General features: G+C 48.5%; 1 protein-coding gene across 3 annotated transcripts in view; it reads left to right on the forward strand.

The window, feature by feature from the left end:
* Positions 1 to 788: 788 nt before the first annotated feature.
* GOLM1 (golgi membrane protein 1) overlaps positions 789 to 16,257 on the forward strand; it is a 46,013-nt gene continuing 30,544 nt past the window's right edge. The window contains exons 1-2 of one of the 3 annotated variants that reach the window (XM_070431411.1): positions 789 to 893; positions 15,742 to 15,891. In XM_070431411.1, coding sequence (XP_070287512.1) covers positions 15,763 to 15,891 — 129 coding nt within the window. In that variant the 5' untranslated portion in view covers positions 789 to 893; positions 15,742 to 15,762. Of the gene's footprint in view, positions 894 to 15,399; positions 15,417 to 15,741; positions 15,892 to 16,257 lie in introns of those variants that run through there. The other 2 variants (XM_070431408.1, XM_070431409.1) reach the window with 2 other exon arrangements.

Genomic DNA, 16,257 nt, shown 5'->3' on the forward strand with positions numbered 1-16,257 from the left:
AGTCAAGGCCCCACTGTATTGTGAAAGCTCCCAGATCATGCCAACTCTGCCCCGTGCGGTCAGGGGTGAGAACCGCTGCTGTAGAATTTTCTAGTGTAGGAACCCCCGAGGACATTCGTTTTGTGGCCTCCACTCTGGGAGGTACGACCTGACAGTGCTTTCCAAACTGCCGCGCGCCCAGGAACCTTCATTGTAGCTGTCGCAAGAAGTCGGGGTGCCACAGCTCCAACAATTAGGTTTGCGAGTTAACAGTCAAGCGGAGATTATGGCCAACCCAGAATGGATGTGGAATTTAAAAAAAAACAAAAACAAAAACCCTCCTCCCCACAAACATCTGCTTTTCACTGGCTCCTCTACTCCGAGCAGTGAGGGCTGGACCACCGAGGAGACCGGAGCGTGGCAAGGTGCGTGGCTTCGGGCGGGGCTGGCTCTGCTTTCCGGAAAATTCCCTGGAGTCCAGGGGGCGTGGGAGGAACGGACTCTCCAGGTCCCTTTGCTCCGCCGCCGCGTCCCACCGACCCGCCCCCCAAAGAAGCGTCGGGACCGCTCAGATTTGCAGTCGGAGCCGCGTCCCGAGGGAGAGAAGGGGCGGCGGCCGGGCGACTAGGAGGGGCGCTTCGAGGGTTTCCCGGCTCCCGCCAGGGGCGGCCGCGGCTCGGGCGCGCGCACCGTGGGGCCGGCGTCCGGGCGCGGCCCCGGCCCGGCCTCTGTGCGCTCCAGGCGCCGCCTCCTCCCCGCGCCGCGGGCGCTGCCCGGGGCGGGGACTCGCCGCTGCGGAGGCCGGAGGCGCGCGGCGCGGAGCGGGCGGAGCGCGGGGGCGGCGGCGGGAGAGCGGCCGGGGACCGGGGAGCCGGGCTTGCAGCGCCGAGCGGCCGCCCGAGCCGCGGCAGGAGGTGAGTGTCTGGCGCGCGTTCCCCGGCGCGCCCTTCGCCGCCCGGGGCCCTGGCTGCTTCCTTCTCTCCGTCCCTCCTCGGCCCGGGCTTCGGTCCCAGGGACTCGGTGCCGGTCCCGGAAGACACCGCCCGGCTCGCGCCCCGGCGGCAGCCTGCTCCCGGAGTCGGCTGGGCCCTGCTCCGCACCTCCCCGCTCCGCAGCCTTCGCCTCGGGGCTATCGGGATCCGTCCCCCGGCGCCCAGGGGCCGTGCGAGGGTTGCCTGCCCGTGCGGAGGCCAGGCGGGGACGGCGCGGGCCTTTCTTTTTGTTCTTCGCTTGATCACGCGCGTCAGCATCCAAAGCCCGCGTCCCCCAGAGTCGCACGGGTGCGGGTCTCGCGGGCGTGATGGGCGTGATGGGCAGGAGGGAGGGCTGGCGGCGCCGCGCGCCTCTCCTCCCCGTCCGCCCTCCACCTCCCCACCCGCCGCCGCGGGCGCCCACGTTGGCGGCGGTCGTGTCCTGGCAGGTGGCCGGGGCCCCGGACCGCGCCGCCGGAGCCCATGCGGAGCCCGTGCTGGGGGGCGCCAGGGCCCCTCCTGCCTTCCCCTCCTTTGGCATGTGAAGGCTCCACAAAACTTTAGCTCTGCTCTGAAGAGGGACTTCGGGGTTTATATACGCTTTATGTGTACACCCTGCTTAATGTTCTTAATGTGTGTGTTGTTTTTCCTTTGGTAAAGCAAAGTGGGGAAAATAATCTATTTTGATAAATGTTCTTTTTAGCGGATCTTAAGAATCATTATTACATTCGGAATGGGGTGGTGCCGCTAGCCATTTGCAGATGCCCCATGTCTAAAGGTGCCTTCAACTTGTGCGTCTTTCGACGTTCCGAGATTTCCTTTGTCTGGTTGGGGTCTCCGAGGGCCGGCAGCCTGAAATTATGCCAATGTTGAGGGACATTCCTAGGGGCGGATTACTAACCTGTCCAACAGCCGGATGAAATATTCAGCAGCGCTGGAGGGTGACGCGGGGTTTGGCTTATGGCCATCGCATTGACTCAAATTGAGGCAGTTGTAGTATTTCTGGATTTTTCGGAGCGTGGGGCCTGGGGAGCCGTGTAACCTCCAGGAGGTCCTTGTGGTGGCCTGGGGCATTCTAGCTCCTCCCCCTCCTGTCATCGAGGATAGAAACTAAGCTCATGCGATTGGGAAGAGGAATGTTACTTTATTCGTTAAGTAGAAACCAGCAACTTGCTAACATTTACTATCCTTGGGCCAGAACTCAATTTTTAAGGTGTCACCCGGTGAAAAAGACATTGAATTCTTAAGATGCTTAGAGGGGAAAGGTTAGCTCTTCAACACATATTTTGTTCTCCTATGGAGAGGTGATCACATTTTTTTCATTGGCTTTGCTCAACCAAGGATGAGAGGAAGGAGTGCTGGGGAGCGAGGGAGGGGTCAGATTGCAGCGAGGTTGCTGTTAGGAGCTAAGGATGCCATCTGCTTTCTAACTGCTGGTCCAGTTGTTGATGGGGAATGCCAACGTTTTGCATTTATATATATTTTTTCGGGGGGTGGGGGGTGGCGAGCAGAAACCGCAGTGAAGATGGTTGACCTGGTCAGGCCCAGGGCTCCTTGAGTCTATTTATGTGGCCACTTTCCCCCAGCAGGGAGGGCACTGCTGACTCTGCTGACAATCCTGTGCTTGTTCTGCTGGGTTTCTGCATCTGAAGCGGGCAGGGTAGCCGGCAGAGCCTGGGAAACTGCCTCTACAGGGGAGAGTTGGAAGGTGGAGTGTCACCACGCAGGCTGTGATGACCAGAGAGTTCCTTGATGGCACTTGAGCGAAAGGGAGCTTGTAGGCCACCCCTCTCTTCTAAAACTGCCTGGGGTGGCCAGGAGGGCGGAGGGAGACTGGGATGAGGGCTGAGAGCCCCTGTGCCCTGGGCTTTAATTCAGTTGTACTGTTGTTACTATGTTTATCTTTTTTTTTTTTAAATATATTTTATTGATTTTTTACAGAGAGGAAGGGAGAGAGATAGAGAGTTAGAAACATCGATGAGAGAGAAACATCGACCAGCTGCCTCCTGCACATCTCCTACTGGGGATGTGCCCTCAACCCAGGTACATGCCCTTGACCGGAATCGAACCTGGGACCTTTCAGTCCGCAGGCCGACGCTCTATCCACTGAGCAAACCGGTTCTGGCATACTATGTTTATCTTTAGAAAAAAAATAAGTTGCCTGAGGAAAAGATTCATTTCTTTTTCAGTGACCTAACATGAGAAATAATATCCATAATTGGGGTAAGAAAAAATTTTTGTGTGTGTGAACAACCCCTCCCCCCCACACAAAAAAACCACCCCCACTTTGTTAATTTTTTTAAACATTTGCAAAAGGAGAGGAATGGTCTTCATAGGCCTTTGCTCTCACCTTAGGGAAGTATGAGTGGTATTTCATTTGCCCCCAGAGAGCATTCTTTGATTGTGATGGTTTTCTAGACTTTCAAGTTACTGATGAAATAATTTGAAAGAGAGACTTGGCTTGAAGTTAAAGAAGTGTTTCCTAAATTCCCAGAGAGCCTGCTTAGCTTCACACAGAAATTTCCTACACTTTCAGAAGAACAGAAAAAATGTATGCCTTGTCAGATTTTTACATTTTGATCTTATTTTTCTTTAAAACCCTTCAAGGCTGTGTTCATAAAACTTCCTCCAGCTAAGATCTTTGAAGATTGATTAGTGCCTGACAGTAAGAAAATACATAGGAAATACTATATAATGATACATTTTGTAGTTTGCTGTGATTTCCAAATTTTTTTTATCATTCTCATTAGTAAAAAATTTTTAACACCTAAAACTTATATATGTTACTAGAGGCCCAGTGCACGAATTCGTGCACCAGTGGGGTCCCTCGGCCTGGCCTGCAGAATTGGCCCGAAACCAGCTCTCTGACATCCCCCGAGGGGTTCTGGATTGGGAGAGGGCACAGGCTAGGCCGAGGAACCCCACTGGTGCACAATTGGGGCCGGGGAGGGACACAGGAGGTTAGCCAGCTGTGGAGGGACCGTGGGAGGGCTCCAGGGCATGTCTGGCCTGTCTTGCTTAGTCCTGATCAGCAGGACCCCAGCAGCAAGCTGACCTACCAGTCGGAGTGTCTGCCCCTTGGTGGTCAGTGCACATCATAGTGAGTGGTTGAGCGGCCTTAGCATGTCATTAGCATATTACGCTTTGATTGGTTGAACGGCCAACCAGACACTTAGCATATTAGGCTTTTATTATTATATACTAGAGGCCTTATGCACAAAATTTGTGCGAGAGTAGGCCTTCCTTACCCCGGCTGCTGGCACCGGCTTCCCTCTGCACCCGGCACCCGGGCTTCCCTCTGGCACTTGGGACCAGGCTTCCCTCGAAGCCCCGGCTTTGTCTGGAAGGTCATCTGGAAGGATGTCTGGTCTAATTACGCTTTTACTATTATAGAGGATATGTTAGTTATATCTCAATGAAATAACCTTTAGCTCTCCCCATACAAATACATGTGCTATTGTTGTCTTGTATCTCAAGGCCCAGTATACACTTAGGGCTGGATTCACTGTTAATAACAGTGGAGGTAAAACCCCATTTCAGATACTGCTTCTTGAATTTTGAGTATTTTGGGCCTGTTTCTGGTCAGATCAGAGTTTTTTACTTCATGCTGTGGCTCAGGCAGAGCTGACTCTGGGTGAGAAGCATGGACCTTCCAAACTGGGCTTGTGTTTGCCTGTGCTTGCGTTTATTGGTGTAACCTAATTTGTGCTTCTTATAGGAATCGTAAAGCTTCATATCCTCTTTAATGTTTAGTTTAGTTATACTGTGTCAATCCACTTCTCTGTGCAAGTCCTGAAGGCAAAGAACACCTCAGGCACTTCCGAGGGGTGGTGGCGGGTGACCCTGGACAGAGAGACTCAGTGAGGAGGCAGAGTCAGTTTCTACTTTTATTAGCACTGCTAGTATTTTGCTGTAGCATAATAAAATTAGCATAACATGACAGTCTAAAATAATCAGCATAATTAGTACATACATAATATAATTTAAGTTACTACATGTCATACTGGTATCACTAAAACATAGTTGCTATCCTACTTTTTGGGTAAAAATAAATGTAACTCCTGGGATTCCCTTCCCCAGCTCTGGAGCATCTTCTGCAGCCTCAGGGATGCCCGAGCCCTGCTGCAGACAGCTGCTTTCTCATTTTAGCCTCAGGTAATTCTTTTGTTTGCTCCTCGGAAGAACCCCCTTAAGGCAGGTACAATTGATCTTTCCCCTTTTTTAAATGAATAAATGGAGACTAAAAATGGTTCTGTGTTTACTTGGTGGCAAGTAAATGATGGTATTTAATTTTCACACCTGTCTTAGGAGACAGACACCAAGGTGACCCCTTTACAGACGATTCCAGAGGGCTGGGAGGAACTGCCAGGTACCCAGGTAGAAACGGATTCTCACACTGCACTCCACCGCCTCTCCTTTACCTGCCCAAGCTCCAGATGGGGACCTGTGTCTTCTTTGTGTCCTTTGAAGAGAGAGATCTATCTTGCCACCTTGGTGTCCCCAGTGACGGGTTCCAGCACAGAAGAGAGCCTTGGAATCTGTTTGAATGAGTTCTGTTTTGTTCTCTACTTCATGAACATACATGTGGTATAATCATTTTGTTTTAGGGGAAGCTGTAAAATACCATGATTTAATCTGGGAATGCCAAAAATACAGCTTCAAAACTGGCTAATATTACCAATGTATATCTTCCTTACATCTTAATTAAAAAAAAACATTTTTATTGATTTCAGAGAGGAAGGGAGAGGGCAAGAGAGAGAGAAACATCAATGATGAGAGAGAATCATTGATCGTCTGCCTCCTGCACACCCCCTACTGGGGATCGAGCCCGCAACTCAGGCATGTGCCCTTGACTGGAATCGAACCTGGGACCTTTCAGTCCACAGGCCAACACTTTATCCACTGAGCCAAACCAGCTAGGGCACATCTTAATTTTTTATTGTCATTGTTTGGCTTTTGTATTAAAAATATGCTCATTGAGGAGAAAAAGGCTGTGAAAAATAAAAAATGAAAGCTTCATTTCTACTCTTCCTTTCCTCTATACATTCTGTTCTCACCATAGCTGGCATGTATCCTTCCTTTTTATATTTTGGAACTTCTTTTACTTGAGAGTTTGTATTTTTAAAAAATATATCTTTATTGATTTTAGAGAGAGAGGAAGAGGAGAGAGAGAGAGAGAGAGAGAGAGAGAGAGAGAAACAAGATAAGGATTTGCTGCCTTCCATATGCAACCTGACCAACTCGAGCCCACAACCTGGGCATATCCCCTGATGGAATCAACTGGGTGATCTCGAACTGACAACCTTTCTGTGCATAGGATGATGCTCCACCAGCTGAGCCACACTGACCAGGGCAACAGTTTGTATTGTGATTATCTTTTGTTCTATAACAAATCACCTCCAAACTCGAAACTCGTTTTATCATTGCTCATGGGTCTGCAGGTTGCTTGGGCTCAGCTGAGTGGTTCTGCTCCATGTGATATTGGCCAGGGCAGCAGTCTTTCGAGGCTCAGTTGGGCTGGAACTTAGGCTATTACCAGTTTCTAAAAGTATTGCCTTGACAGATTTTTAGAAGAGACAAAATTATATACTAACTAGAGGCCTGGTGCATGAGATTCTTGCACTGGGGGGTGGGGGGTTCCCTCAGCCTGGCCTGCACCCTCTCACAATCTGGGAGCCCTCAGGGGATGTCCAACTGCTGAGGAGCGGGTCTAAGCAGGCAGTAGGACATCCTTAGCGCTGCCGCAGAGGCAGGAGAGGCTCCCGCCACCACCGCTGCACTCGCCAGCCATGAGCCCAGCTTCTGGGCTTCTGGCTGAGTGGCTCTCCCCCTGTGGGAGCACACTGACCACCAGGGGTCAGCTCCTGTATTGTGCATCTGCCCCCTGGTGCTGAGTGCACGTCATAGCGACCGGTTATTCCACCGTTCAGTTGATTTGCATATTAGCCTTTTATTATATAGGATTGTGGACTGGAAAGTGAGAGGAGGAGATTCTGTGTACATTTTTAAAGTAATGTAAGGAGAACACAATAGACTTGTTTATTAACCCTCATAGTTTGGAGCCGACATTGACAAACTTTCCCTAAAGGTCCAGATAAATACTTTAACTGGTTTAATCCTCATACTAACCCTGAGAGATCTCTGTCTCAACCATTCAACCTCTGGAGGGCAGCCAGGAAGCAGCCGTGAACAATACTTGAAGGAATGGGCATGGCTGTGTCCGTGAAACTACATTTACAACACAGGCCAGCGGTGGCTCCTGGGCCTCGGTTTGCTGACCTGACTTGGAGACATCCTTGGGACAGGGGAGAATAATTTTAAACTCTCAAAACCGTATTGGTGACTACGTACTTCACCAGCCTCTGGGAGTAGTCTCAGGTCTGTTTGCTCACACAGTGACTTCTGAACCTCCAGGGGAGGCCGTTTCCTGAAAAAGAACAAAGGTGCAGGTCCCCCCCCCCCCCCCCCCCCCCCCGCCCTTACTGCGAGGAGAAGCCGAGTTGTCCCGCCTTGGTGACGAGGGTCAAACAGCTAACCTGATCTGCTTGCTCCTTTGTGTTTGTCCATACGATTAAAAACCCTTCTGGGAAAATAAGGAAGTGGGAGGAAAAGTATTTCACTAGGAGCTTCAAGGGGCTGATGCATTTGGCAGGTTGCCCATTTTCATCTACTTTTTCTTTAAAAAAAGAGAAAAGAGCCCTAACCGGTTTGGCTCAGTGGATAGAGCGTCGGCCTGCGGACTCGGGGGTCCCAGGTTCGATTCCGGTCAAGGGCATGTACCTTGGTTGCAGGCACATCCCCAGTAGGGAGTGTGCAGGAGGCAGCTGATCGATGTTTCTCTCTCATCGATGTTTCTAACTCTCTATCCCTCTCCCTTCCTCTCTGTAAGAAATCAATAAAATATATTAAAAAAATAAATAAAGAGAAAAGAAGAGGTCTCTGTTCTCATAAGAATTTTTGTTTTATAAGCCAACAATAATTTTAACCAAATTTAGACCAAATTTTAAAAATTAAGCCAGTAAGAAAGAATCTGCAGTGTTGATGTGACTTGTCCAATTTACCAAGAGACTTTCAGTGCAGAAACACACAACTTTCACTGCAGGGGAGCCGGGGGTCGCAGGGGTTAGTTAATCAAGGTTAATCATTTTTTTAGTGTGTCCAGATACCGGTAATCAAATACGAGTCAAGACACAACCTGAAGCCTAAATGACAGTGAACATTAATATCAGCATATCTCCCTTCCACTTTCATCGTCTCCTCCGTGCACGGATATTTAAGGTGGGGATAGGAGAATGTTTATTGTATTTGACGACTGTAAACTCTGGCTCTGAATTCCTGCCTGAAGTCCTCTCGGTCTTTGTCATTTCTCATCTGTGTCTGTCCCTTCTGTTCCGCAGCAGTGGTTACCACAGTCCCAGAAGTCCGTGGTGGAGCACCCGCAGGCCGGAAGCAGGGGTGCTGGCCCTTCCTTCTAATGGGCCCCTTCTAACCTGGGAAGCCTGTGTCCATCTGGTGCCCAGGCTCTCCTGACTGTGCCCTCTGGGCAGCTGCACACCTTCCTGGTGTTAACATAAACATTCAAACCTGTAAATAATTTCTGGGAGCTTATTTGAGCCAAACTGTTGACAATTACTGGAAAACAGAATCTCAAGGAATTAAGATAATGCTCTGGAGAATGGTGGTTTTTCACCTTGTTTTATACATTATAGTCAAAAGAGGAGACATTAGTGGGTTACATGAACGCCATTGGTGATAGATTAGGGAGGTGGGAGAAAGCAAAGCAGGAAAACCTCTGGGATTGGATAAAAAGTGAAATGATAGACACATGCTTCTTTTACTTAGGTGGGTGTAGGATAGTTAACAGTTAACAATGACCTCAGTAACAGTGAGGGATTTGTGGCCTCCTCAGAGTGGTGCTGTGCTTTGAGGGGTCTGAAAAAGAGGAAAAATTACTTTGACATTCCAATGACATGTTATCATAGATGCAAAAAAACAATAGGCTCAGTTAAGGTAAAGATTAGCCTTTGTCAGGGGAGATACCGGCCTAGGACATGACTACCCACCATAATTGCTTTTAGTTAGAGTTTTAATTTCAGACCATCCTTCGTGGTTACTTTAGTCTCTGAGTTTGCAAGGCCACAAAGGCTTTCCTGAGCTAGTCAGGTTAGCATGTGGCCCCTTCCGTCCACACCAGCCAGCACCTGGGCCACCGAGAGGGGCTTCTGAGACTGCACTTCTGTTCGGCCTCCCCGAATCTCTCCTTCTCATGCTATGGGCCTGGTCTGGGACGTCGACTGCTGCAGGGGCGTCTGTGGATTAGCCCCAGGTGATGGCAGTTACTACAGCTACAGCGGACAGAAGAATCAATAGGAGGAATTTTTTTTTTTCTTTGTAGTTCCTTACTCCTTACATTAAAAAGAATTCTAAGTGGAGGAAAGATCCTATATAATAAAAGCCTAATATGCTTAGTGTTTGGTCGTCCGGTTGTCACTTCAACCAAAGTGTAATATGCTAATGATATGCTAAGGCTGCTCAACCCCTCGCTATGATGTGCACTGACCACCAGGGGACAGACACTCTGACCAGTAGGTTAGCTTGCTGCTGGGGTTTGGCTGACTGGGACTGAGTGAGACAGGCCTGACATGTCCTGGAGCCCTCCCACGGTCCACCCCCCGGCTGGCCAACCTCCCGCATCCCTCCCCAGGCCCCAATGGTGCACCACTGGAATCCCTTGGCCTGGCCAGCACCCTCTCGCAATCCGGGACCCCTTGGGGGATGTCGGAGAGCCGGTTTCGGCTCTATCCCACAGGCCAAGCCAAGGGACCCCACTGGTGCACGAATTCGTGCACTGGGCCCCTAGTTTAAATATAAATATGAAATCACAGATATGTTTTTTTTTTTAAATTAAATCTTTATTGTTCAGATTATTACATTAGTTACTCTTTTTTCCCCACCATAACTCCCCTCCACCCAGTTCCCCCCCCACCCTCCGCCCTCACTCCCCACCCACTGTCCTCATCCATAGGTGCACGATTATTGTCTAATCTCTTCACTCACCCCCACACCCCTTTCCCCCCCAAGAATAGTCAGTCCATTCCCTTTCTATGTCCCTGATTCTATTACAATCACCAGTTCATACTGTTCATCAGATTATTTATTCACTTGATTTTTAGATTCACTTGTTGATAGATGTGTATTTGTTGTTCATAATTTGTATCTTTACCTTTTTCTTCTTCTTCCTCTTCTTAAAGGATACCTTTCAGCATTTCATATAATACTGGTTTGGTGGTGATGAACTCCTTTAGCTTTTTCTTATCTGTGAAGCTCTTTATCTGGCCTTCACTTCTGAATGATAGCTTTGCTGGATAAAGTAGTCTTGGTTGTAGGTTCTTGGTATTCATCACTTTGAATATTTCTTGCCACTCTCTTCTGGCCTGCAAAGTTTCTGTTGAGAAATCAGCTGACAGTCGTATGGGTATTTCCTTGTAGGTAACTGAGTTTCTTTCTCTTGCTGCTTTTAAGATTCTCTCTTTGTCTTTTGCTCTTGGCATTTTGATTATGATGTGTCTTGGTGTGGTCCTCTTTGGATTCCTTTTGTTTGGGGTTCTATGCGCTTCCTGGACTTGGAAGTCTATTCCTTTCACCAGGTAGGGGAAGTTTTCTGTCATTATTTCTTCAAATAGGTTTTCAATATCTTGCTCTCTCTCATCTTCTGGCACCCCTATAATTCTGATGTTGGTACGCTTGAAGCTGTCCCAGAGGCTCCTTACACTATTTTCGTATTTTTGGATTCTTTTTTCATTTTGCTTTTCCGGTTGGGTGTTTTTTGCTTCTTCGTATTTCAAATCTTTGACTTGATCCTTGCGACTCTCTGGTCTGCTGTTGGGAGTCTGTATAATATTCTTTATTTTAGTCAGTGTATGCTTAATTTCTAGTTGGTTCTTTTTTTTTTTTTTAATTAAATCTTTATTGTTCAGATTATTACATTTGTTCCTCTTTTTTCCCCCCATAACTCCCCTCCTTCCAGCTCCCACCCCACCCTCCACCCTCACTCCCCACCCACTGTGTTCATCCATAGGTGCATGATTTTTGTCCAGTCACTTCCCGCATCTCCCACACCCCCTTTCCCCCCAAGAATAGTCAGTCTATTCCCTTTCTATGTCCCTGATTCTATTATAATCACCAGTTCATTCTGTACATCAGGTTATTTATTCACTTGATTCTTAGATTCATTTGTTGATAGATGCATGTTTGTTGTTCATAATTTGTATCTTTACCTTTTTCTTCTTCTTCCTCTTCTTAAAGGATACCTTTCAGCATTTCATATAATACTGGTTTGGCGGTGATGAACTCCTTTAGCTTTTCCTTATCTGTGAAGCTCTTTATCTGACCTTCAATTCTGAATGATAGCTTTGCTGGATAAAGTAATCTTGGTTGTAGGTTCTTGGTATTCAGCACTTTGAATATTTCTTGCCATTCCCTTCTGGCCTGCAAAGTTTCTGTTGAGAAATCAGCTGACAGTCGTATGGGTATTCCCTTGTAGGTAATTGAGCCTCTTTCTCTTGCTGCTTTTAAGATTTTCTCTTTGTCTTTTGCTCTTGGCATTTTAATGATGATGTGTCTTGGTGTGGTCCTCTTTGGATTCCTTTTGTTTGGGGTTCTCTGCGCTTCTTGGACCTGTAAGTCCATTTCTTTCTCCAGATGGGGGAAGTTTTCTGCCATTATTTCTTGAAATAGGTTTTCAATATCTTGCTGTCTCTCATCTTCTGGCACTCCAATAATTCTGATATTAGACCGCTTAAAGCTGTCCCAGAGGCTCCTTACACTATCTTCACACTTTCGGATTCTTTTTTCATTTTGCTTTTCCAATTGGGTGTTTTTTGTCGAATCTTTTGTTTGATTATTGTGCTCCTCTGGTCTGCTATTGGGTATAATATTCTTTATTTCAGTCCGTGTATGCTTACTTTCTAATTTCTTTATCGTAGCATCGAGGGTCTCATTAGTTTTCGTGAGGTTCTGCACAAATTTATGGCAAGCCCTCAAAATTGCGATTCTTAGCTCCATATCCTCCATTTCTGTCATGTTTTTTTGTCTCCGCATCTTTTATGCTTTCTTGGTGCACCCCCTTGTGGTCTCTGTGCGCAGTCTTGTTCTAGCCAAGCCTTAATTGTTGTAGTTAACACTAGAGGGGTTTGACCACCAGGCCGACTAGCTATAGGAATCAGCTGTATGGAAAACGTCTGCCTTCTGGGGAGGCGCTAATCCAGCCTTTGCCTGAGGCGATCGGCAAATGGCTGTGCGCAGGGTTTGGGCGGGGCGGGCTCAACAGGGCGGGCGGAGGGAGCAGTTATGGCCACGCTCAGTCCCGTTCCCAGAGGCTCTGCTTCTCAGAACCCCGGCAGCCGCTGCAAACTTCGGAGAGAAAGCTGCCCTCAGGTTCCAACTGATGCCGGATAATCCCGCTTCTCCCGTTTGAGTCTGGGTCCCTAGAGACTCGCCCGGATCTGGAGCCCAGAGTCTGAGACTCACTCCCGACAGAAAACGACAACCGCGCCCTCAGCCACCAGCCCGCTTTGCGCGCGCACCTCGGTACCTTTGTATTTTCCACACTGCGCCGCCTCTGAGCCTCGATTTGCTGTTCTCTTTCCTTCTAGTTGTAGAGTCTCTCTTCAGCCAGCCTTCCTGTGGTTCTGGGTGATGTCCGTTCAGTCTTTTAGTTGTATTTTTGAAATGGTTGTTTGCGGCAGCGGTCTCCGGTGTTTACCTACGCCGCCATCTTGGTCCTCTCGAAATCACAGATACGTTGAGAGGAGATATGGTTTATGGGTAAATATATTTCGAAACTCAGAGTAGAAAATGTCTTTCTAAATCTGAAAAATCCAGAAGCAATAAAAGATGGACAATATTAGGTTATTTTAAAAATACCACCAACAGCCAAAAACTATGGGCAGATAATTTCACAAAGTCAAAGAACAAATGAAAAATTGAGAAAAAAATTATATAAGACCAAAAATTAGTTTATCTTTAATATACAAAGAGCTCTTACAAATCAATAAGATGAACACTGCAGTTTAAAGTGGGCAAAGACTATGGAAAGGTATTTCACCAAAATGAACATACACAGGGCCAGTGAATGAACAGGTGTTCATTTATGCTCATAATTAAGGAAGTGTATTTTAAAAATATTACTATGAATGAGATTACCAGACATTAAAAAGTTTGTGTGTTATTATGTGAGAAAACAGATATTCTCCTACAGGTGGTGGGAGGGTAAATTATTGGAAATAATTTGGAAGCCAACATGGTAAGATTTCTCAAAACATTATTAGAAATTTAATTTATGAAAGAGTTGCAAAAATAGTACAGGTGGTTACCATATACTAGTATATTTCACCCCTCTTCTTATGTTACCCTCTTACATACTTGGAGAGGTTATCAAAATTAAGACATTAACCTTGGCACTATCTTATTATCCAAAGTACTTAATTTATTTGAATTTCACCAGTTTTTCTCCCTGATGGTCTTTTTCTGTTCTAGGGTCCAGTGCAGGATCCCATCTTGCACTGAGTTCTCATGACTGTAGTTATTAAGTCTGTGGCAGTTCCTTAGTCTTTATTTTTCATGATCTTGAGAGATTTGAAGAGTGCTCGTCAGAGTTTTATAGGATGTTCTTCAATTGAGTTCCTCAGAATTTTTCTCCTGGTGCATCATATCAGGCGGTCCGTGATGTTGACAGAAGGGGGAGTCTGTTAGGATTCTACAGTATAAAGGTATTGTTTTCCTTTCGTAATTTGTTAAATATTTGAAAGGAGCTAAGAGCCGTCAGTGTTAAACACATATATTTAGGCCCAGCAATTCCACTTACCGAAGTTTATCCACAGCTGTCTGGGATGTTTCAGCTGCTGCAGCAGGGGGTGACAGGACCCCTCGGCCCCTCGCACTGACCGGGGATTCAGCGAGGCCCTATTGGAAGCGCTTGGTCAGTGCCTCCCACGTAATGAGCTCCCTGCTGGCTCCCACTCCCTTCCCAGAACCCGTGGAGGCCGGAGGTATTTGGAATTTTGAGTTCTTTCAGAATTCAGAAGCTAGTAAGAGGCATTTATTATATGTTATGTGACAGCTCTGCAGCAGCACCCCGTAGTCAAACACTGATCTTTCTGCAGCACGAGGTATGAATAGTCACATGACCGGAGGAAGGTAAAGACAATTTTTTAGTAGCTTCAGGTGAGTTCTGGCCAGACCTTGATCTGATTTCAGGTCAGGTTCTGTTGCCGGGTGAGTGATGAAAAATCCCTTTGGGGTTTTAGAGCATTTTGGAGTTCAGAATTGTGGGTGAGGGATTGTACACCTGCATACGAGATTGCAAACACAGATGCAGATGCGGAAGAGTGCTCGTGGCAGCATTGTTGGAAATGAGCCTGGAAAAGCCCGCTGGCCCTTGGCAGGAGGTTGGCTAAGTCAGTGCTGGTTCACAGAGGTGCCCGAGGCAGCCCTTTAGAAAGAATGGGGCAAACTGTCATGTGCTGCCAGGAAAAGGGTAACAGGATGTGTCGCTGATCCATTCAGGACATGTCCAGCACCACGCGGTGAGCTTGTTTGCTTGTAAACGCACCCAGAAACATCGAGAATGAGGTTGAGAAACGTGGCTGCTCGTGAGAATGACCTGGGGAGATGATAAAGCACCATCACCTGGGCCCTGCCTTAAGCACGGTCGGGATTAGAGGCGGAGGCGTGGGGCCCAGGTGTCTGCACACGCGCACCTCAGAGCGCCGGCGGCTCAGGTCCAGGCCGCCGCTGTAAAGCGAGTCGTGTAAGTAAGCGGGTCAATCTTTTTGCCGGTGGAGGGCCCTGCCTTCCATTTGTTAGAAAGGCAACACCTATGCACTTCAGGAAACAGACCAGCAATAAAATAAGGTCTGCCTGTATTAAGAAGGAGGACATCTCCCAGGGACGCTCTTAGAAATACCGTAGGGTAAGAAGGCCCCGTCAGCTCTCCTGTGCTCTCACTCTCAGGACCTTGACCTCAAAGGTGAGTCCCTGGTGGTCTTTCCCCCTCCTCCCCTTTCCCCCTCACCCCTCCTCCCTCCTCCCTCTCCCTCCTCCATTGCTGGCCCCACCTGGCATAGAAGCAGTTACTGCTCATTGCCCTCCCTCTGATAAGGTCCTGCTTTATCTGGCTCAGCAGAAGCCTTTTGGCAAAGTCAACTTTTCCTTGTCCCTGCTGCCCAGTGCTGGCATCCAGCCAGACCTGGCGTTGGGTTGAAGTCCGTGAACCAAATGGATGGCTCCTTTCTTGTCAGCCGAGTCTGTTTCTTTTAAGAAGGCGGTGCCCTCTGCAGCTCTCCAAGCCTCCGTTCCTCGGACGTGCAGTGCGCTCCGAGTGCTGTGGTCCCACCGGGAAGGGAGAGGAGCTCGGAAGCTGGTGCCCGCCTCATTCCTGCCCGTCCCGGGACTTACACCGTGCAGGTCACACTCCTCACACTCCCCGTTGCTCAGGAAACACGTTGGCTGGTGCCCTTAGTGATTCCATCCGAATTTTACAGCAGAGGGAACGGGAGCCTGAGAGAAATGGTCACTTGCCGAGGTCCGTGAGCGAGCCCGGGGGCCAGCCACGCTGCCCGCTGCGGTGCTGCCCGCCTGCTCTCCCTCGGCAGCTCCGCGTTTCAAGGAGAGGACACCAGTTGTGCTTTGGGGCAGGACGCCTTCCGCTTGGTTGTGACAGTGGACGTGGCCTGCGTCGGCCGTGGAGTACTAATATTGACGCTTGTTTATTTTGGCGTTTATTTGACAGATTCTCAGCCTGGCCTATGAGATGATGGGACTGGGAAACGGGCGTCGGACCATGAAGTCGCCGCCCTTTGTGCTGGCTGCGCTGGTGGCCTGTATCATCGTCCTGGGCTTCAACTACTGGATTGCGAGCTCCCGGAGCGTGGATCTCCAGGTATTTTGCTTGTTCAGTTTTGTTTGTGTGGCTGCCATAGGGTATTTCACGTTGCTGGGTGGTGGGGCCTGAGGGGTTTGGCTTGCATTTATTGCCCCCGGAGGCGTTGTTCAGCGGTGTTTGCTCCTTGTAATGCCAGTGCAGGCTCTGCATGTGCCTCCATATCGGACCAAGCTCCTCCTCCCTCATTCTCTAAGCCCTCAGTCTGCCTTTAGTGAGAATCCTGTTAGCCACTTAGCAAGAATCCACTTCTAGCAAGATGTCTCCTTCTGATACTTTTCCATGTCTTGACCGCCTCAGTCTGTTCTTTGGCTATCAATCCGCTGCCGTCTGCTGTATTCAGAGTTGAGCATGGTTTCTCTGCCC

This window comes from Myotis yumanensis, unplaced genomic scaffold, assembly GCF_028538775.1.
Source record: "Myotis yumanensis isolate MYYU_CA2020_CCGP unplaced genomic scaffold, mMyoYum1.0.hap1 SCAF_12, whole genome shotgun sequence".
Taxonomy (NCBI): Eukaryota; Metazoa; Chordata; class Mammalia; order Chiroptera; family Vespertilionidae; genus Myotis; species Myotis yumanensis.